Source organism: Maniola hyperantus, chromosome 14 (genome assembly GCF_902806685.2).
Source record: "Maniola hyperantus chromosome 14, iAphHyp1.2, whole genome shotgun sequence".
Lineage (NCBI taxonomy): Eukaryota > Metazoa > Arthropoda > Insecta > Lepidoptera > Nymphalidae > Maniola > Maniola hyperantus.
In genome coordinates, this window is record NC_048549.1 from 7,476,531 (window position 1) to 7,500,183 (window position 23,653).

At 36.8% G+C, this 23,653-nt stretch overlaps 1 protein-coding gene across 2 annotated transcripts in view; it reads left to right on the forward strand.

Annotated features, from left to right (window-relative positions):
• The window catches only part of crc (bZIP transcription factor crc), a 36,013-nt gene extending 12,917 nt beyond the window's left edge, over positions 1-23,096 (forward strand). The window contains exons 4-5 of one of the 2 annotated variants that reach the window (XM_034975602.2): positions 9,706-9,873; positions 21,892-23,096. In XM_034975602.2, the coding sequence (XP_034831493.1) occupies positions 9,706-9,873; positions 21,892-22,676 (953 nt within the window). In that variant the 3' untranslated portion in view covers positions 22,677-23,096. The other variant, XM_069503024.1, reaches the window with a different exon arrangement.
• Positions 23,097-23,653: the final 557 nt, after the last annotated feature.

The following is a 23,653-nucleotide window of genomic DNA, read 5'->3' on the forward strand; positions in this document are numbered from 1 at the left end:
CATGATTCTTTAAAAATTCCGTGGGATCAGCATGATTTACAATTTAATTCCTTGCAGCATCAGGGTTGAGTAGTTGAGTCCTTGAGTTCAGTGATAGTATTTATTAGGTAGGTACCTCCAATATCAATTTATAATAGACAGTTTTTGTGGTCAGGTTACGTACAGCAGGATTGATGAGTTGGAATCCAAATTTTTTATGGGAGCATGTCGCAAAGTTTCTCGATCGATTAAAAAAAAACGCAAATCGGTTCAGAAATCTCGGAGATTTCGGTGTCTATAAGTAGAAAAACACAACTCCTTTTAAAAGTCAGTTAAAAAGTAGCCTATATTACTCTTTGGTTAATCCTCTACTTGTCTGTAAAAGTCTCGTCAAAATAGGTTCAGCCGTTCCGGAAATTAGCCCGTTCAAACAGACAGGCAGACAGACAGACAAAAATTTTAAAAACGTGAGATTCAGTTATGGTACAGTTCAAATGACCATATGAGTCTAATATGAGGTAGTTATTTCAATATTACAGACATCCACTTTAATTTTATTTATTAGTATAGTATAGATGCGAAAGTGTTTGTTTGTTGGTTAGTTCTTCAATCACGTCGCAACGGTGCAACAGATTCACGTGATTTTTTGCATGGGTATAGGGGTAAGGACCTGGAGTGTGACATAGGCTACTTTTATCCTGGAAAATCAAAGAATTCCCACGGGATTTAAAAAAAAACATAATTCCACGCGGACGAAGTGGCGGGCATCTGCTAGCAAACTATAAAAGCTGTAAAGTTTTAATTTAGCACAGTTATGCGCGTAATGTTAAGGCGTCGCCGCTATGTTTTTTCTATGCTAACTTTATAGTATCTGCATCTTTTTCTTTTTGAAATTGCTAAAAAAGGCTGGAAAATGAAATTTAAAGACCAAATTGTTGTGCATCTCTACAGATTTAAACAATAGGATCACGACTGGCACCTAAAGTCACGAGGTTAGACAGTTCTAAATTAAATTAGGTTTGTCTGTCCTTTTCTTATTAAATTGGTAAAGAAAAACATGCGTATACTCTAAAAAAAAATTTGCGCTCAGAAACAGTACCAGAGACATTAAATAAAAATAAAAAGATTTTTCAGTATACAACCTGAATATAAGGTGGGAGTCGGAAAAAACAATTTTGTTTACCCCATCGAATGATACATGGTTAAATAGATATAAAAAAACAATAATAGGTTTCATGGTTTTGGACAAAAGTGACTGTTTAAGAAATATTGATTGCCAGATTTTAGCAACTAGACTAGGAACTAGCGATGTCGAAATCATTTGTCGAAATTATTATTTTGCTTCACAGCTATTTCCCAGACGATTTTTCACGGAAAGTGATTTTTCAATTTTCGCAGTTCCACTCATTTGCTATATTAATTTAACTAAGAATAATAGCGCTCATATCAATAGCGCTATTATTCTTATGTCAAGATCAATAGCGCTGATATTTCGTGGGTTGGTTTTCAGGGAAAGTAAATTTTCGCACATAAGATTGTAAGTGCCAAAATTACTTTTCGTGAAACATAGCAAACGATCTTTAGCTACATTAATTGAGCTAGATGTATTTCCCTTTCTAACATGCAGGTATGCGAGTGTTCTCATTCGCACATTCTTTAACTCGGGTCGATGACAGTGTGCGCGCGAAGTTTAGACAAAAATAAAGACGTATAAATGTTTGTAATTTTGTGAGATTTTGCTTCAATAATATTCACAGGCGACACTTATTTTGATTTTTGGGACATCCAGAAGTTTATATTTTAATTTTCTTTTAGTAAGATAGCAAGTCACATAATATTATGCTTATAATTATAAGCTTTTCACGTGGTTTTTTACATGCTATCTGCGAAATTTTTTCTTTGTCTAGAAGTGCTGTACCCTGCATCATCAGGATTGAGTAGTAGGGACTTTGAACCCAATCCTTAAGTTGTTGCTTGGTACCTACAATATCAATTATTCACCACCAACAGTGGCTGAATTTCCATAACTTATGCGGGCAGTAACCCTGCAATTCGACCTCTGTTTTGTGGTCGCAGCAAAGCTCAATTTTAATAGGTCTCCATCTGACGTAACAATGTTAAAAACAGCCCTGTATGATTAAAAAAAAACCAGTCAAGTGAGAGTCGGCCTCGCAGACGAAGGGTTCCGTACCATCGTACAAGATTATGTACTTTTAAATTTTTTAAATATACGTGGCGGCCATTTGAATTTTTTATTATTTGTTGTTATAGCGGCAATACACACTGAAATTTCAACTCTACCAATTACGGTTCATTAGATACAGCCCGCTGACAGACAGACAGACGGGTGGACAGAGGGACATCGGAGGCTTAGTAATAGGGTCCCGTTAGCACCCTTCGGGTATGAAACCCTTGAAATACTCAAGTATAACAAAAATTTTACCCTATAAAAAATTTATAGCAAATTTTATCTTATGAATATAAATAGCGAATTTAATTTTAACAGGGCTAAATTTTAACATAATATATGTAGTTGTTTAGAATCTTATGAGTTTTATAAGACAGTTGCATACAATTCAAGATGCTGAATTGATGTTTGATGTTACATGAAATCAACCACAATGAATTCTCATAATAGTAAAAAAAAAACAGACAGACAGACACACTGTCGCATTTATATTAAGTACGGGTATGGATGATGCCCGCGACTTCGGCCGCGTGGATTTAGGTTTTTAAAAATCTGGTATGCCAGTTTCTAGAAAGGCTCATACCGTGCCAGTGACGTGCGAATTGAAGATCACAAAATGAATATTAATTTTGAAGAAATTATAATAGTGGTACAATACAACTCGCGATTATATTAGTGAAGAAACTTTTATATCAAGGAATAGACGCAATAAACAAAAACCAGTACAAAAATTCAAAAGATTTTGGCTGAGGTTGAGAGTGCGATCTACTAGCACACGCCTTACGACATGTTTTGCGTGCTTGCAGCTGGCATGCAAGTCTCCCGTCCTACTTCCCCTCAAGGGGGAAAAATCAAACGCCTTGCGATCTACTAGTATGCCTTGTACTGCACGTGAGCTACTGGCAGAAATCTCTATACACATGCGAGTAGGTCATTTTTGCTTGCAACTGGCATGCTTTTGTGCGAGTAACAAGCATGTGTATCACCGGCTTATATGTGTGTTCTGATACGCACTTGATCAATTTTACATGTATGTATATAGATTATAGATAGTGTCATATATAGTAGGTATGGCATGGTCATAAACAGACCAGCAGCGATATCTAAATTCTAAGTAAATGACGTAGGACAAATTAATAACGGAATTTAATAAATCGAAGTACTGCGTTCAATTGAAAATGAAGGACCAAGGACACAAACTGATTTAGTTATTTTTTTTGTCAATTTTTGGTAACCGCATTATGTTCTTGCCAAAAAGTCACAGCACTTATTGTGGCCAATTCTGTTGTACCTATATAACCTCTAAACTAAATTAACAAATCTAAATGTGTCGGTATCCCTTTCATAATGCTCCTATTTCTAAAGAATAGCACTAGATTTTGACCTGTTAATTTAGTAGAATTGTGTGCAACAGAATTAGCCACAATGTCGTACCTATGGCTAGCTAGCGCGCTTATCTGGAAAGGTAAATAATGAACTAGAGTAACCGACATTCAAAGCCCATAGCCCAACTAGTTGCTAAGCTAAAGTGGCTATGGGCAGGGCACATAGTTCGGAAAACCGATAGACGTTGCGGTCGCAAAGCGCAGCGGTGGAAGGATCCCCCCCCCCCCCCCCACCCAAGGTGGAGTGCTGGATTTAGGCGGAGCAAGACCGTGGCGTGTGGAAGTCTCTGCAAGAGCCCTACGTCCAGCAGTGGCCGTCTATCGGTTGATAATGATGATGATGATGACTGTATGTTGTTCTCTCTTTAGGGCGCGTTCACACGTAACGTTTAAAAAAAATCATAATAGGCATACGCTTGACCACAATCACACCTGATGGAAAGTGATGTAGTCTAAGATAGGACAGAACATGCCTATTTACTCTTGTTTTAAAGGTATCCGGATTATAATTGGTAGATTACAATTGCTAAAGAACACAAGAACATTTTCGCATCGTCTGCAACCTCACGGGCGAGCGCGTTGCAGTGTGAATAGAAATACGTTATAGTACATTTTTCTGCTTGCGATCTACTTGGCCCCAATACGGGTACCCGTTAACCCGTACTGTGGCCGGGTACCGCTGACATTATGTTAGGTGTGAACGCTCATTTATTCATATTATTTATATTAAAACGCGTTCTATTTAAACTTAATAATCTTATCTATGAAAGTCTGAATTAAAGTCGGGTTATGAACTAGTTAAACTTGTTTAATTATCTGATTAAAATAGGATTTTACAAAAAAACACATTATACGCGGCGGAGACATAAAATCAAAGAGAACAGAGCGAAGTGTCAAAACGTTTACATTATGGGCTGCGTTCCATTTCACCAACACCCTCCTCTGAACGCAGACCCATTGCCTTGGTGAATTGTAGGTGCTTAGGCCGGTGCAGACCCTTTGTGAGAACATCAGCGACCATGTCCTGATGTTCTCACAAAGGGTCTGCACCGGCCTAAGCACCTACAATTCACCAAGGCAATGGGTCTGCGTTCAGAGGAGGGTGTTGGTGAAATGGAACGCAGCCCATAATGTAAACGTTTTGATCAAATCTGCACTAATTGTTACACCGGAACTTTCAATACCCATTATCATAGGTTTATATACATCGGGTAACCCTGCCAACATCAATGTCCCGAGCCATTCATCATTAACTTGAAAACCAATATTTCTCAATTTATGAGCAGAGGTCATGATCTTATTTACATAGTCTTCCACGTTTAAACTATTTTCTAAAGTTGTATTAATAAGGTCTTTCAGGAGTCCTACTTTCCTAGTTAAACCCGAATCTTCAAATGCCCGTGACAAGTTGTCCCATACTTGTTTGGCCGTATCGGCCTCTCTAATATGCACGTAAAGAGTGGGGTCAATCAATAAAATGAGTTTTGATCTTGCCTTTGTGTCCTTTTTTGGGTCCGGCTTGACATCATTGATGCATTCCCAGAGATCTTCTAACTGTAACAAAGCCTTCACAGAGAAGCTCCACGTGGAGTAGTTTTCCCGGCCTTTTAGTTTTTCACACAAAGTTAAATGGTTATTTGTTGTCATTTTTGTTGTTATTAGGTATGAGACGGCCCATAACCTGAAAGTCTGAATTAAAGTCGGGTTATGAACTAGTTAAACTTGTTTAATTATCTGATTAAAATAGGATTTTACAAAAAACACATTATACGCGGCGGAGACATAAAATCAAAGAGAACAGAGCGAAGTGTCAAAACGTTTACATTATGGGCTGCGTTCCATTTCACCAACAATCTAAATGACGTTATTATTCCACGAGTGACCAACAACTAGCCCCCCACAGATTCACCTCATGTACAGATAAACTATAAAGGTCAATAATTGGCTCGTTTATCCTATCAATTCATGTATATTTCCAGGGCCATAATTACTGTTTGAGAAAAGTTATATAATTATTGAATATTGACATTAGCATATATGTAATTTAATTATCGATACTTAGATAAAAATAGAATCAATAGATTTTTTTTATTCAAATAAAACACAGTACTTTTGAATCGTCAAATGCATCTACCACTGGTATAATAATAAATACATAATAATATTTAAATTTTAATATAGGTACAATTAGGTAATACTTTTAGTATAGGTAACCTTGAAATCAAGAGTGTATGAGCATCTACGCAAATGTCTAGAAGTAGATGCTCTGTACACTCTTAGGCTGCATCATCACTTGCCAGCAAGTCAAGCACTATTCTATAAATTTAAAATTATAATAATAATAGTAAGGTAAATAATAGTAAGTAAATAAGTTTAAAAACCAATTTAGTATGGGAACCCTAAGGCCGTGTCCCCATTTGGCGTACGGTGAGCGGCTAACTGTTTGCTTCCACTTTAGCTGCCTATAATTTTTAAATAGTGTCCATACAGCGTGTAATGTACTTGCGCAGTCTGCGGAGTTTCGCTTGCCAGCGGCTGATTCTTAGCGAAATGCGCGCGGTACACTGATATAATAATCATGTAAACTAACCGTTTGTTTACCTTTCCTCCCAATTGTTCGCCAGATCGCAGCTAACTCGACATTAGCGACCGATACGCGCGCCGCTCAGTCAGCCAACGGATAGTTAGCCGCTCACTGGGGCCGATTCTCTTGTACAAAATCGCTAAACTAAACTAAATTAAGAGGCCTAAATCTAGTGCTATCCTTTTCCGCAAGCAATATTATGAAAGGGATAGCAATAGATTTAGACGTGTCATTTTAGTTTAGAGATTGTGTACAACAGAATTAGCCACACTGTTCGCCTATGCGGATACGGCCTAAAACTGTAGTACGTAACAGGTTGAGATGGTAATCGGGGTATGAGGCGGGGAGACGCACATTTCATGCGAACATGAATTGGCGAGATTGCCATCTCGCCAATTCATGTTCGCTGCTTATTGTTGGAAATGCCATTTTAACAGTAACTATTTAACTTATCATTGCAGAGTGAACCCTCACACATATTTGCAATGATGCAATAATTGGACTGTGTAAATAATAATTAAATCATAAATTATTCCAAAAGAAATCTATTTGAGTTAAAATGTTGCGTTCAACCTGATAAACTTCCAGTATCACTATCACGCCATTCAAATTAAACGATCACAATGAGTTGCCATGCCAGATATGTGGGTGTGTCTTGATAATCATTAAGCGCTGTGTAATTGGTTGGAAACAGTTTACTTTGACTATCTATGACGTCTTTGGTTGTTCAAAAACATATTTGTTTTGAACTAGTTGAACCCTACGATCTTGTTTTCATATAAACATTCGTATATCACAAAATTATAACTGTTTTTCCACTATTTATCTTGTTTCGAATGAGTTTACGTCCTTACATTACAAAATAATAATAGCTTATTTTGCTGTTTGTGCAAGTAATGACATGTGTATTTATTTACATTTATTAGAATAAATTATGTCAAGGGTTTTAAACGCGTAAAATTAAAATTCTGACGCGCCATTTTTATTTTATGTGTCAAATTTCATGTCAAAAGTACGACTTTAGTCCTTATTTTAAAGGTGAACCGTACTTTTGACATGACAGTTGACCCATAGAGTTAAAATGGCGCGTGATGAGTCATTTTGTACGGACTATACAAGCATATTGGACAAAATTGTTCTTTCTATTTTGAGCAACTTGAAAACTGTTTATATAAAACCAATACCAAGCAAGCTGGCTGCCAGTCTCACTGGTACCATGATAGAGGTTAAAGGTAAAGTTTTGGTCACATTCCTACTTGTGCAACCTATTTTGCTTTTATTGACACCTCTAACTTTTCGGGGTTGGAAGGTGGAGGAAAACATTGTGAGGAAACCTACATGCCCTAGAGAGATAGAGAGATAATGTGGCTAATTCCATTGTACACAACCTCTAAACTAAGCTAAACTAAACTAAAATGACACGTCTAAATCTATTGCTATCCCTTTCATAATGTTGCTTGCAAAAAAGGATAGCACTAGATTTAGACCTTTTAATTTAATTTAGTTTAGAGATTGTGTACTAGAGAATCGGCCCCAATGTTCATGTTCACAAAGGTGTGTAAAGGTCTTCCAATCCGTACTTGGCCAGCATGGTAGACTATGACTAAACCCTTATCATTCCGAAAGGAGACCCGTGCTCAGTAGTGTGCCGGCGTTTGTTTTGTTTTATTATCGTAGTATTTTGCAATTTTATCCATACAATGTTTTTCAAAAACCATTACATGATATTTTAGATGGCCTCAATAAATAAAATAATTTATTATTTTTGAAATGTCATCTATGGACAGACATACATCCGTTACGAGTTGATAAGAGGAGATAAATTTCAGTAATAGTCACTATGAAATCTATTTATAGCCATCATTATTTGTATAATTAGATAACTGATTATTATATAATTCTCTTTCTTCATTGAATATAATTTATGGAATGGAAGGCATATTGGGAACCATAATAAGATTAAATTATTATGTAGACAGAGCAACAGAGGAAAATATGCAAACTTATTGAAATAATTTTTTTCAACAAAGTTCTGGCTATAGATTATTGAGTATTCATCAAAATCGGTTATCGGTTTATCTGTTGAGCCTTGAGCCGTTAAGCTAGCAGACAGACAGATAGACACACTTTCGCATTTATAATATTAGTATGGATTTGAGGAAAAAGCATTTTAACTATACTATTGGTTCATAATTTGTTAAAAAAAAATCATCATTGTCAAAGGACCCCCGTGAAAAAAAAACTGTGGTTAGTAATAAATAAAGTAAGTAATAATTTTTAATGAAACCACTCGAGTTGAAGTATTTAATCGATATTTTAGGTCGCGAGCAAGAAGAGGCCCTGTAATAAGTTTTATCAAGAACAGTATTATATTATCGTTATTATTATATATTTTTATATGAAAAGCTATTGTCATGACACTATCAAATAAGATTTAAAGCGTTACGACATTATTCTGGGCGTTACTTTGACGTAGCATCGTGCGACAGATATCGCCCGTATATATATTGACGTCTTCGGTCCCTCTTCGTATTTTGTACACTACTTATCTAAGCTCTTTACCTTGAAGCTCCTCGCGTTTATTAATGAAAATTGCACAGTTAATTTTCATTACAGTTCGTATCAGTGTATCTTTAGATCGTAGTGTATAATCGTAGCTGTTATATTATATCCGAAATGTGTTGCTATAAAACAATGCAATGTGTGACCTGTGTAGAGATTTCCAATTGACGATATTGCAAAGTAAGATATATTTTATTTATAAAATACTAAAAATAGCCTAACAAATAACAGATTATTTGTTAACAATTAAATGTTAAATATATTGAACTATTTAATATTTAAATAGGTACATAACTTAATCTTGTGGAGTTTTACTAGGACTCTTATGTACCTAGACGATATTACGAAGGAATATAGTTCTTATTTTTGGGATCATTGGGCACAAAATTATCTTACTAATACATTTTTGCTTTATAATATATTTTTTTCTTTACTTATTTTATCTTCAATACTTTTAGTGATTCAATAAACTTTAAATATAAATAACTTATATATTTTATATAAGATATTTTTTATTTAGTTTATTCTTAAACTAGCTGATCCCCGCGGCTTCGCCCGCGTGGATTTAGGTTTTTTAAAGATCCCGTATAGCCTATGACACTCAGGAATAATGTAGCTTTCTACTGGTGAAAGAATTTTTAAAATCGGTTCTGTAGTTCCAGAGATTACCCCCTACAAACAAACTTAACGACATTACCCCTTTATAATATTATAGTATAGTATAGATAAGTCATAATAAGTTTAAATCTTTTTTAAAGAGCAACCGCCGAGTTTCTTCTTGGTAGGAAGGGAGTCCGCAACTGGCTAAATTTTTTCTGTTTGGTAGATATTTCTCGATTTGAAAGCTCATGTAAATATTTGTTTGAATAAAAAATTTATCTATTTATATCTCTATATCTAAATACTTTAAACCAAACATGGTTTATATTCACGATTGCCATCTAACTGTACTGCCGTCTACGTTACTATAAAAAATTCCTTTTTAAATTAATGAAATTTGTCAACAGATCTCCTAAAGACTTTCCCGAGCGCTGCTCCGAAGATCGACTTCAGCAAATTCCTTCAAGATGACACGTCGAATACAATGTACCCGCCGTCACCGCCCGACACCAAGCCCAGTCGAGCCGAACTTGCCAACGATCTTCTGCAGCAGCTGGAAACTCAATGCAAACAAGGTTTGTGCTCCAATAATCATACTCAACTACTCCGAAGTTGGACTTCAGCAAATGCCGTCACGATGACACGTCAAATACCATGTTCCCGCCGTCACCGCCCGATACCAGGCCCAGTCGAGCCGGACTTGGCAACGATCTTCTGCAGCAGCTGGAAACTCAATGCAAACAAGTTTTGTGCTCCAATAATCCATACTATTCATTAGGAGGTCGTCAATAGGCACCTTCCAGACAAGAGCGCTCTAACTTAGATTTCATCCTTGGCTTTCCACCAGCCAGGATTATATCGTCAAGCAAGCCTATGCTGCGTAAGACATGTTATTCATCTTTTTTAATATTTAAAAGGAAAAGGTGACTGACTGACTGATCTATCAACGCACAGTTCAAACTACTGGACGGAGCCTGCTGAAATTTGGCATGCAGATAGCTATTATAACGTAGGCATCCGCTAAGAATGGATTTTTGAAAATTCAACCCCTAAGAGGGTGAAATAGGATTTTAAATTTGTGTAGCCCACGCAGACGAAATAAATAAATTTAATTTAGAAAAGATCATTATTAGAACTAATAGAATAATATACTTAGTAGAAAAATGAGAATTTATTAAATTAGGTAAGTTCCTCGCACATCTTCAACTCGATGGATTGTCAAATTGATGGGCATAGCATCGTAAGGGACATTACTAAAAAGATGACAATCAACGGAAATTTACAAAGTGTCTTTTCATTTCTACTCATGATTAAAATGCACTTTTGTCTTCCGTTTTCCCCTTGATTATGAAAAAAGAAAAGACCTTTGAATCAAGATCAAGGAAATCGGATCGAGGAAAAAGGAACTCTTAAAGGATCACTTTGTTGTCTGTCTGTCCGTCTGACCGTGTCTGGCAAAAAAACCTATACTTCCCGTTGACTTAGAATCATGAAATTTGCCAGGTAGGTAGGTCTTATAGCACAAGTAAAGGAAAAATCCAAAAACCGTGAATATGTGGTTACAGCACAAAAAAAATTAAATGTGTTCACGAAAATATTAATATGGATACTAAATCTACATAAAAGTGTTAAGTATACCTTGTACGATGGTACGGAACCCTTCGTATGCGTGTCTGACTCTATCTGTCTGACCAGTTTTTACATTGGTGCCACAGTAAATACGCTTGACTTTAATGAAGCATTTCATTAGCGCCGACATTACTCTACTACTACTATAAGCTGCGAGCCCTAGTAGTAACTAGGGCTCGCAGCTTAAATAAATTATTTATTATTAAAGAAATTGGCTAAAAAACCTGAAACCCGATTATAAGTTTTTTTGTTAAGTTTTTGCTCAACGTTTCTGATTTATGAATCGCTAAGGCTAAGGAGTAGAATGATCTTCCGGCGTCCGTGTTTCCTGTCACATGTAACCTAAATTCCTTCAAGGTAAAAGTGCATATGCATATTCTAGACAAGCGCGCTCCAACCTAGGCCTCATCAGTTTCTAACCAACTTCCAAAAAGGAGGTGGTTCTCAATTCGGCCCGTTTTTTTTAAACAATGTACCTATGTACATCGATTTTTTCGAGGTTTCTGGAACAATTTGCAATTTTTTTTTAATCAGCAGACCAAGTTTTACTAAGCATGATGTTTTCAAGCGCAGGCCTATGTCGCAATTAAAAAACCATAGTAATATTATTTCGTATTTCATTATGATCAATTGATGTCTTCCTAGCTACAAAAATCTGAAATTTCACTAAAGATTCGATGAACTGAGAGTTAAGCATAAGGGACAGACCAGATATAGAGGGGAAAGGGTTTAGTCAGCTAAGTTAGGAAAATAAAGCGATTCTATTGGTGGGTTTTACACACATCTCTCGCTAAACAGCCTTGCATAAAAGCAACCTTAAACAATATTTGCGTTAATATATATGATTAGACACTAATTCCTTATCTTGGCGCTTTAGATACAAAGGACACACCCTGATATGGTTTACGGCAAGTCACGAACATACCGCGTGATCAGCTCAGCTTATCGATAACTCGTAATTAATAAGTAATAACCTATTGGAAGTATTGCCGTGATAACTTTTGATGTTATGTAAATTATAAGGTCTCATTAGATTCATTTAAATCAGTTATTGCTCACTCTCGTGGCGGTGGAATAGTTGCTCTCTGTATGAAACGTGTCGATTGTAAAATATTAGAAAACAAATACTATCTAATCAATTGGTAATTCTTACTTGTTTAAAAATACAGTTATCATATTAGATTATTTTTTGTCTTTACCTAATTATAATTTTTTTTGACCATTAATTATTTTAACCTTAACACTTGTTATGTATTCGTAAATTGACAATTATTCTACTTTAAAAATCAATTTAATTAAGGAAAATCTGTATTAATCCACGATCTTTAATATTTTGGGATGATAGGATCGGTTTTTCTACTTTCCTGTTTTAATAGCTCTGAACTGCAAATAAAATACTAAAACGGTTAGGTATATGTATATAAACTAATCAATTTTGAAACTGCCCTTCTATTCTAAGGCATTGAATGCAATATCAAGACGCGAAATAACAGTAGGTCCAAATATGCGTGAACTGAAACAATACCACTTTTACATTATAGAGGTTGCATGCAGTTGCAGTAGTTGCGTCGTAAGCTAAATTAGTATTCAGCATCTATGACCGCCTCCGAGCCGCGGCACGGAGGGGAAAGGCGCGCGTCGCGCTGACATCGCGCTGCGCACGCGCACTCAGTTGAACGTGTCTCGCGCCGCGTTTGCTGGTTTTATAAACCGTGACAATATAAATTCATTCCGAGAAGCACATTTCGGGCGCTCGCGCTCGGCTCGCGTCCTATGCCTGCCAGGCAGCCACGCGATTCTTGGACGCCGTTAGAATGAAGTACCACTATCGCTGCATTTGGAACAAGGACATAGTGTTCAATTCACAAAAACTTGTCAAAGACGTTAGGTTCTCGGGCCCGACTCTAGGACTTTCCGACGACTATCGCTCGCACCACGAGGATTCCAGTTTCTGCAATACCACTGCCCATTTATTCGTGTAGAATTAACCTTAGACGATTTATAGCAGTAAGACTAATAGAGGCCTAATTATTTGTTAATACGTTTGGACCTTCGTGATGGCACTTGCAGATCTGTATGCTGGTACGTGTTTTTGATCTGTAACGAATGTGTCAATGCTAGATGGTTTGTTTTGATCGTGTAGTTTGAAAAGTACATTAAACTGATATCAAGGCCTTAACGCTCTAATTCCTCGTGTTGTTGTTTTCTAATTCAGCCCGAACCGAACTGAAATTATGTTTATTTAAAAGTTATAATCACCTTGCTTTAAAACTTTGACTAGGTACTATGTTGTGAAATTGAAAGCTTTAAGGTAATTGGCAATTGCCAATTCGAAAGGGGTTTATTTGTTCAATGTCACTGTGGTTTAACGTATGCCTCATAAATTGAATGTTTCTTTCCATCAAATTTAATCATCAAGCTAATGTTTAAATTTTTTGTTATTTAAATGGATCTCCTTAAGACATGAGAGAACTCGCAGTTTGAAACTGAATTGACGATTAGGCTATAGTGACGTGAAATCATAGACAAATAGGGCTACTTCACCGCTACCTGCCTTAAATGTACTAACATTTGACGCCAGCCAGTAACGTCGAAGCCTCGCCGTTTTGTTAGAAGTTTCCTGTTGTGAACTGGTACTGTACTTCAACAATTTTTCTACTTTGAAAACTTTGAGGCGCGAGTACTATAATGCTATTCTTTGTTATTGTCATTTATCATTATGATTACAACAAACAAGTTTGGAATTTTTGCTACCAAAGTAGGTAAAGTACCTATATCTAACAAAATTGTAAATAAATCTCTAATCTTTATTCATAATGTTTTGCTACGTTAAACTGGTTTATAGCTTATACTGGTAGCAAGTTGGGTTTATAAGGGGTTTATTATTGTAATTTATTCACATTATATCTCTAATTATTATAGTCGTAGGTTTTATGAAGTGCATAACTTCAACTTATTTAGCAATGCATAGGTATAGATATAGAATGATGCGCAATTTACCTACTGAGAATAATTCACGTGTCGCATAAGGGCCGACATATACCTACGAAGTATGGAGATTGGAGCCGAATCTATTTTGTTAGCAACTTGAACTCAGATTTATGCTCTTTGAAATACGGTTGAAATTGGGACAATAAAATCAAAATACAGGTCACAGAGAAGACTCAAAGAAGCTCGAGCTTCAGGGCACTCAGTCTCACCTTAAGGCACGGAACCCAGAATACCTAAATGCCATTTTCATATCTCTAACTTCAAAAACATAACATTTTAATTCAACCCCCATTTCACCCGCTTGATTGAGTTAGATCTTTTCTTATCTGATATCTAACTTTTCCTCCTATTTTACCACCCTTAAGGGGGGAATTTCCCAAATTGAATCATACAGATTTTTATTATTTAAAGTTAATAACCTAAATGTCGTTTTTCAAGTCTCTATCTTCAAAAACATAGGACTTTCATGCAACATTCGACCGCTCTTTTAACCACCTTAGGGGGGAATTTAGTTAGATCCTTTCTTATCTGATACCTACCCCCTAGATAGAACCTAAGTTTCAAATTTCAAGTTAAAATAATAATATTTAAAACTTTTCTTTTAACACCCTTAAGGGGGGATTTTCCCGAACTGACTTATACAGATTTTTATTATTTAAACCTATTAACCTAAATGTCGATTTTCACATCTGTAACTTCAAAAACATAGGACTTTCATATAACCTTCCACCCCCCATTTCATCCCCTTAGGGGTGGATGTTCTCAAAACCGTTTCTTAGCTGACACCTATGTCCTAGAAGGAACCTACCATCCAAATTCCAAGTTTGTAGGCTTTATAGTTTGCGCGGGAGACACTTCCAAAGTGGTAAAATGTGTCCCCCCCTGTAACTTCTAAAATAAGAAAATGATAAAACTAAAAAAAATATATGATGTACAGTACCATGCAAACTTCGTCCGAAAATTCGTTCGAACGAGATCTAGTAATTAGTTTTTGATTTATCCGTGCCAAATGTCGATAAAATACGATTGTAGAAACCTCAGTGCGCGAGTCTGATTCGCACTTGGCCGGTTTTTAAAAAAAATCTTTACTTGCAGAGATAATTGGCATGGCGAATATGTCTCTCTATATTGTTACAAATAATAACTATATTATAAATTATTATACTATGATATAAACAAAAGAAGGATTAGAATTGGCATCGAGAAAAACAAATGTTTAAAATAATACCTACTAGCTAATGCCCGTGACTTCGTTCGCATGGATTTAGGGTTTTATACTGCCCGTGGGAAGTCCTTGATTTTCCGGGATAAAATGTAGTTTTTGTCACTCTCCAGGCCTTTGGCTAGACCCATGCGAAAAATTACGTTGATCCGTCGCTCCATTGCGACGTGATTGAAGGACAAACCAACAAACCAATAAACCAACAAACAAACACACTTTCGCATTTATAATATGGGTAGTAATAGATATGAAAATATCAGCCCGTCTTACGTCCGTGGTGAACTTTTTTATACAGTACGTAGGTACCTATACCTAGTCCGCTAGTTGAGATGCCAATCGGGGTATGAGACGGAAGACGCGCTCACCTGCACGTCTACCGCGCTCGCCTGCACCGGGCTAGCGCGGGCTGTGCGGGTGTGCGAGACATTCCCTCCCCGATTGCCATCTCGATCTGTCGCGTACTATTGGTTCTAGAGTCGTGTTCTAATTTTGAAACTTCATGTCAAATTAATTATTTTTTCTTGCAAAGTTCGCCCCGCGGTTGTTTGTTTCTGTATGCAGTATGTATGCAATAATTATATTAATACCTACGTGGAACTAAACCTTTCCACGCTTGTGCCACGAGTGTTTTGATAAACCAGTTCGCTTACAAGGCGACCTCGTTTGCTACTCGCCCAATAATTAAAGCGATATTGGCTACTTGTTTCCATTCCTACGCATTGATATAGCTTATGACCTGTCGCAGAGCGCTGTTTATTTCGATCCGTTAGTTTTGAGCGTTAATGTTGAATTATAGTATAGATAAAAACACTGACAATGGGGCCGATTCTCTTGTACACAATTTCTAAACTAAACTAAATTAACAGGTCTAAATCTAGTGCTATCCTTTTCCGCAAGCAACATTATGAAAAGGATAGGAATAGATTTAGACGTGCCATTTTAGTTTAGTTTAGAGATTGTATACAACGGAATTAGCCACAATGACTTTCTAAAATAGACACCCAGTGGATGTGATTAACCTTATTTCTTTGAAAACTTGAGTTTTCACAAATCTGCTCTAAGTAAGTCTTCTTAAGATGGTTCCCCACTTCAAAGATGTATCAAGTTTTATGCACATAGCGTATTTAAAAATAGGAGGTACTAGGAATACAAAAGGACCATTTTCTATCATACATGGAATAGATTTCGGAGGGTTTTTTTTACAGAAACCCTTCATGACAAAAAAAAATTGACCCGAAATGACGGGGTACCTGGTTAGTAAAATGTTGCCTATCAATCTGAGAGTAAGCTAGAATTCAATAATAAACAAGGAGCGCAACCGCAAAGTGCGCGATTTTTTTGTCTTAGTATAGATTTTTTAAAAAGCAAAACGAAAACAAACAGCTATCGCAATTTTTTTGTATTTTTAAGATACCTTTCATACCAGAAAACTGACATCAAATCCTAAATAAAAGCGCGAGCGCAGAGAACTGAATTTGTTAGATACTTTCATAGAAACATTTCCGGGAAATTCAATAACGAGTGTATATACCTACATTTTAGAAATTAATACGCCTCATGTCTGGAAGTTCGGGAAAGTAAATAATAATCAGTTAACAACTTACAAATTCAACAGTTAATAATAATTACTTAACTACGATTATATCGGAACAATGACTTCCATTTGTCATTGCTCTAGAAAAGACAATAAGAAATCTTTAAGACAAAGTCAAAACAATTTAATTGGTGTTTAGTTTAATCTATCCTATTGATAATGCAAAATAGCTTGAGAGTAATTTTTATAATATAAATGTGTCATATCCAGACAACAGAAAATAAATTAAATTTAGTTTTTCACTACAAAGGTATAAAATTATACTTTTGTATTTTTTATAATTTTTTTTTAGCAACGCAATTTTTGATATGTTTATAAAATTATTTATACTTTTGTTTTACATTTGGTGTTCCTAAACCCGACACGACACGAAAATTAGACAATTTTGGTCTCATTAGATTCAGTAGCAGTACACCTTAATCTAGGCTCGTATGTTTTTTTTTTTAGTATTTTAGTTTAGTTAAATTTAAAAAAATACTCAAGAAAGTTTATAGGTCAAAAATATGGATATATTTCTTTAAAATTAAAACGTACGAGCATAGTTCTTCATTATGTCTATAACATTTCTAAAAATTATGAAAATTAAACTACGAGAAAAAGTTATCGCTTTTTGTATGAAAATTTACAACTTTCATATTTTTAATATCACAGCAGAGATTTACTTTAGTTATTATAGATGATTCAGTAACATGGCCATTTTTTGTGCGACATATAATGATTTCTTTATCTAGCGTATATAAGCAAGAGGGCAGCATCGGTGAACTGTACAGATTGCGGCAGTTTATCAAGGGGTCACTTGTTGCTTGTCGCGCCCCTTCGCTTTGTGATCGGCTCATTGTACAAGTGTACATGATCTTAGAAAACATTTTATTATGGCTCTGACAAGGCTTTTACAGGCTGCTTTTAAAACAACTACCTTTATACTTAGGTAGGTACTTAAAGTTTTATAAATAAAACTTGTTGCCCTTCGGAAATGACACATTTATTATAGTATAGTTATAGTATCTTAATAAGTCTATTAAATCGGCCTATAACATATTGTGAAATAAACGATTTTAGTTTAAAAACATATTTTCAAACTAGCTTATGCTCGCGACTTCGTCCGCATGGACTACACAAATTTCAAACCTAACTGCCAATAAGGTGAAATAGGTTTACCCCATTAGCAGTTAGATTTTCAAAAATCCTTTCTTAGCGGATGTCTACGTCGTAATAGCTATCTCTATGCTAAATGTCAGCCCGATCCGTCTAGTGATTTAAGCTGTGCGTTGATAGATCAGTGAGTCAGCTTTTGCTTTTATATCCTATAAAGATATAAAGATTTTTTGTAGGAAATACTTAATGCGAAAGTGCATTTGATAAAAACCATTTCCAAATACAAAGGATTGTGATGACTGTGGTTGTTTGTAAAGCCAAGCCCCTGTAAGGAATAAAATTTACGTATTTTATATGCTGTTGGAAAATAGGCACAAACATTAGTACGATCAAAGTGAAAAACTTATTTACAAGTTAGATTCAAGTCAAAATACATTTTTACTAACAAATTCAGTCGTCCCATTCAGAGATAAGCGAGAAAGAGGGAACTCTAAAAAGAATCAAATTCAAATGCCAGACGAAATGTTTCTCAATTACGATCAATTGATAGTGTGCGACGTGCGAGAACAAACCAAATAAAACACCCGCCGATCGATCGTCGCACAAATCGTTACACGCTTTATCACATTCATCATTAGGGATCGGTTTATTGCGTTTGTCATTTTACGAGGAAAATCTAGTCCAACGGGCTGCATTTTAATAAATGTCACATAAATAAGCGTGTAATATCTGCATCTACAAGTCTTTGTTGTAATTAATAATTAATTGTTCATTATGAGGGAATAACATAGTTCTCTAGAAGGAGAATAGTAATGTCTTTGGCTGCAATTATAATATTATACTAGCTTATTCCCGAGACTTCGTCCGCGTGGACTACACAAATTCCAAACCCCTGTTTTACCCCATTAAGAGATTGAATTTTCGAAAATACTTTCTTAGCGGTTGCCTACGTCAACAATAGCTATTTACATGCTAAATTTCAGCCCGATCTATGCAGTAGTTTGAGCTGTGCGTTGATAGATCAGTTTGTCAGTCAGTCAGTCAATCAGCCAGCTTTTCCGTTTATATAAATAGATTATATACCATAGATTTGTTACTTTAATATTACTTTGCGTATACAATGCGTGCTTATTTGTGAGAAAGAAAGAAAAACGCACGAGTAGAAGAGATAGCGCTCTACAAAATTGTTGACTTCATGCAATATTTTAAGCCTTCATTTTAGGCTCTGAAAAGACTGAGAAAAGTACTACACAATTAATCAATATGTACTAATATTATAAAGAGGTAATGTTTTTTTGTAGGGGGTAGTCTCTAGAACTACTGAACCGATTTTGAAAGTTCTTTCACTAGTAGAAACCTACATTATTCCTGAGTGACATAGGCTACATTTTATTTCAAAAAATTAGAGACCCCTACGAAAATTGTAATAAGCTACCCGTGCGAAGCCGGGGCGGGTCGCTAGTCAACGTATAAATAAAGCGATTAAAAATTGAGCGAGAATTCTTCGTCTATAGGTATTGTTAGTTGATATTATAGGTACCTATCTCATTACACTTATAGACTGTAGTCCGCGACAGGTCGAGATGGCAATCGGGGTACGAGGCGGGGGGTCGCCCCGCACACCCGAGCTCACCCGTACCGGGTTAGCGCGGGTGCTGTGCAGCTGTGTGGGGCGTTCCCTCCCCGATTGGCATCTCGTCTCGTCCTGTCGCATACTATACTTATTAAATTTTCTCAAAACTAGCTATAAAACAGAAATAAATTATAGCATAAATGCGTTGTTCGATTGATTGTTCCAATACCTTTGTTTATCGTTCTATAGATCGCTAATTTAATTATAACAAAAACTACTATGAAAACAAAAGAAAATCTTTTCTAATTAAAAACTTAATTACAAATCCTTAGCTTTATTTATAGTAAAGTAATGGGGTTAGTTTACGATTTCAAATTACCATAATGAGGCGCATAATAATGCTTGATTTTCCTTCGCGGTGCAACAATAGTTCAATAATTAATTTATTATCGTTATGGCTTTCGCTGACTGCGTGCAACATGAGATTATGTTTTGTTTACAGAGCACAGCTTGTTTTGCATTCTAATGCCTACTGTGTTCATCGAAAGGCAAGGCAAATAGCAAAATATCAAAGACTAGCTGATGCCCGCGACTTCGTCCGCGTGGATTAAGGTTTAAAAAAAAACCCGCGAAACTCTTTGATTTTCCGGGATAAAAAGTAGCTTATGTCCTTCCTCGGGATGCAAGCTATCTCTGTACCAAATTTCATTAAAATCGGTTGAACGGATGGGCCGTGAAAAGCTAGCAGACAGACAGACGGACAGACAGACACACTTTCGCATTTATAATATTAGTATGGATCAGTATGGATAAGATTCTCTTCTCATCTAGTTTCAAAGCTACTTTAAGGTAAAACGTTATTATTGTTATTGGGAAAATCCCGTTTTTGTTAATTGATTATATCTTAACAATATATTAACATAGTTATTATCACAGTAACTTTTACTGTTCTACGTTCTAAGGGTTTTTTTTAGTCTAATTAGTCTTTATTTTTTTTCTCTTGTTAAATAATATTACAGAGAAAAAAATGCAACTAGCTTATGCCCGCGACTTCGTCCGCGTCGACTACACAAATTTCAAACCCTTGCTTTACCCCTTCAGGGATCGAATTTTCAAAAATCCTTTCTCAGCGGATTTCTACGTCGTAAAAAACTTTCAAAACTTTTACATACTTTTAAATATTGCATGGCGGTTTGCGAGTAATGGGTGTACACTCTAATGCAAACTAATAAAATAAACTAAAATAATAGCTATCTGCCCAGTAATTTGAGCTGTGCTTTGATAGTTCAGTCAGTCACCTTTTCGTTTTATATATTTAGATAGATTTTAATTTAGTTCATTATTTTAGTCTAAATCATAAATTAGCTCATATTATATCAGTTGCTGTTTAGCAACCCGAATTGAGATTGTTTGACAAATATTTGTCCGTTTCCGTTTGTAATTAGTGATTACACAAAAGCAAATATGTACATAGATACTTAGTACTTACATGTGCCACAATAATAAAATACATATAATATTCAGCAGACACTTAACAGGTTCGCTTGTTTAAACTTGTTTGGGGTTTGTATTGATTTTGTTTTCATGTGGTGGTCTTAATATTTTTATCTTTTATTTACATTGCAACTTTAGGTACCTACTTTTCGTGATTGTCATTGAAAAGGTTGATCATTATACCTACTTATTCGTTCCTACGTTGATGCAAAATATAGCTTTTCAATTATTACAGAATGTTAAAATAGTAATGTGAGTAGCTTTCGCGCAGAAGTTATCTATATCGACTGGGCTTACAAGCATTACATGCAGAAACATTATCACAATTTCTGAGGCTTTACTTAAAATTACACACTCATTATTATATTTTATCTTATTAAGAAAACTATTGGAAAGCAAGAAAGATAACACTCAGTATGTATTTGTGTAGGTAAATAGTCTCGGCTCTCGATAGCGTTATCGAGCAGCTATTTAAAATTCAGTTCGAGAAGTGATCTTTAATGTAAAGGTATTGATAAACCTGAGTATTAATTTGTAACCTGTGTTTGTAACAAAACGTTCATTCATTGCATTCATCGTTTTAAAGCGTAAAAGCGTAGGGTCCCGCCCTATTACTAAGACTCCGCTGTCCGTCCGTCTGTCACCAGGCTGTATGTATCTCATGAACCGCAATGATTTTTTTGCCGTTTTTATAGATAATGGTACGGAAAACCTCGTGCACGAGTCCGACTCGTACTCGGGCGGTTTTTATATGTTGACCAACAAGGAATGAAGTACAAGCAAATTCCTTTATTCGTCAAAATTTAAAAACGATGAATGTTCAATTTTTTGTTACAAGTGAATGCTCAGGTTTATCAGAAGTCAGAATCTTTACGATGCCCGACACGATGATGGCCTTTATGTCGGTTACATCTTAAATTCAATTCGACGAGCTTAGTCTTTAGAATAAATTGTTTTTCGATAGCGTAATTAACGAAATTTTCTTTTCTTTACAGAAAACATATTCCAAAATTGGTTAGAAGAGAAAGTGGATCTTCCCATTTTCGAAAACATCTCTCAAGTGCCCGAGCGCGTGGAGGTGCTCCCGGCCGCTGTGCTGGTTGCGCCGCCCGCCGCGCCCTATCCGCCGCAGACGGTACCGCAGCCGACTGAGGTGCTGCTGCGCGAGTTCGAGACGGTGTACGGCGCCGTCGAGCTCACCCACCTCACGCCGCCGCAGAGCCCGCCCGGCCCCGCCACGCAGCTGCTGCTCAGCTACGCGCAGCAGGCGCAGTGCGCGCCGCTCGCGCCTGCGCTGCAGCTCGCGCCGCCCGCCGAACCGTGGCCCCACACCCCAGCGCAAGCCGTGTTGCCGGACTACGACTGCGACTCGCAGGTCCTCGAGGAGCTGGTCCGCCACCGCGCTGCGCAGCTTGCGTCCCCGCAGCCGTCAGGGCGCAGCGCGTCGCCCTCGCCGCACTCGTCCCCGCGCTCCTCCCCGCCGTCGTCGCCGCGCTCGTCGTCCGCGGACGAGGACTGGTGCATCCCATCCGGCCGCCCCAAGCCCTACTCTCGGAACGTGGACGACCGCCGCTCGCGCAAGAAGGAGCAGAACAAGAACGCGGCCACCCGCTACCGCCAGAAGAAGAAGGCCGAGATCGAGGTACTGCTGGGCGAGGAGCAGAACTTGCGCAAGCGTCACACCGAGCTCGGCGACAAGTGCTCGGATCTCCAGCGCGAGATTCGCTACTTGAAAGGGCTCATGCGCGATCTATTCAAGGCGAAGGGCCTTATAAAATAAGTACTAAGCGATATCATTCCGTGAAAGAATATTAACCGCACCGCTCGAAACGCGGTCTACTGAATATTGTTCTAAAGAAGTTATGGAGTTTTATTAAGTTTCGATGATATACTTACATTTTAATTTCTAGTTAGCTAGATAAGTTTGTATTGTTTGCATCATATATTAATGTCGTGCAGCACAGCCACCCGTGTCATCGTCGAGGGCATCTTTATAACATCTATTACGATCCATAGGTGGCGCTATTTTTTTCATTTCATCTTTCATTAGTTTTAAGAGGATAGGTTGCATTCGTTGTGATGAAATCATGAACTTCTTTTTGTAATTCAATTACAGCAACATGGTTATTTGTACAGATTTTATTTTGTATTATGAGATCTTGTTCTGTTTTCTAACAATATAAAGGATGCGACGGCGGAATATCGTTGTTTCATTTTTGACCTTCCACATACTGAATAAACTATCTACTAAGTTAGTAATAAAGAGCCCTGCCGCAGAGATGTCAAAATAACTGAGGGTGCGCTGAAGGCAGGTGGTGGAAAGACGTGTTATGTAGTCTGCTGAGAAAGAATCGATGCGTTTTGTGCATTTGGCAGTCCAGACTTACGAAACATTCGCCTCTTTAAAAGCGATGAGTAGCTGACGACGATGATGATGGTTTTTCTCAGTTAAACTAGCACCACTTTTATAAGTTGCATCGGCAAATTCGATTGCGCAGAAAAAAAAATGGAAATCCAGACCTCATTGTTGTCCTTAAAATATTGAACAAGAAAGAAAAGATGTTTATTTATACAAGAGCAACAGAGACTCCTATAACTATCTCGCTTATAATTCGCACGTGCCTAACCGCGGACGGACCGACGGACGCGCGCTACGGTTCGCTCTTTAATATATTTTCGCGCCATTCAAAAAATAAGATTTCGGCGCAGGTACATCGGCGAAACTTATAAAAGTGGTAGTGATCATCATGATCAAGC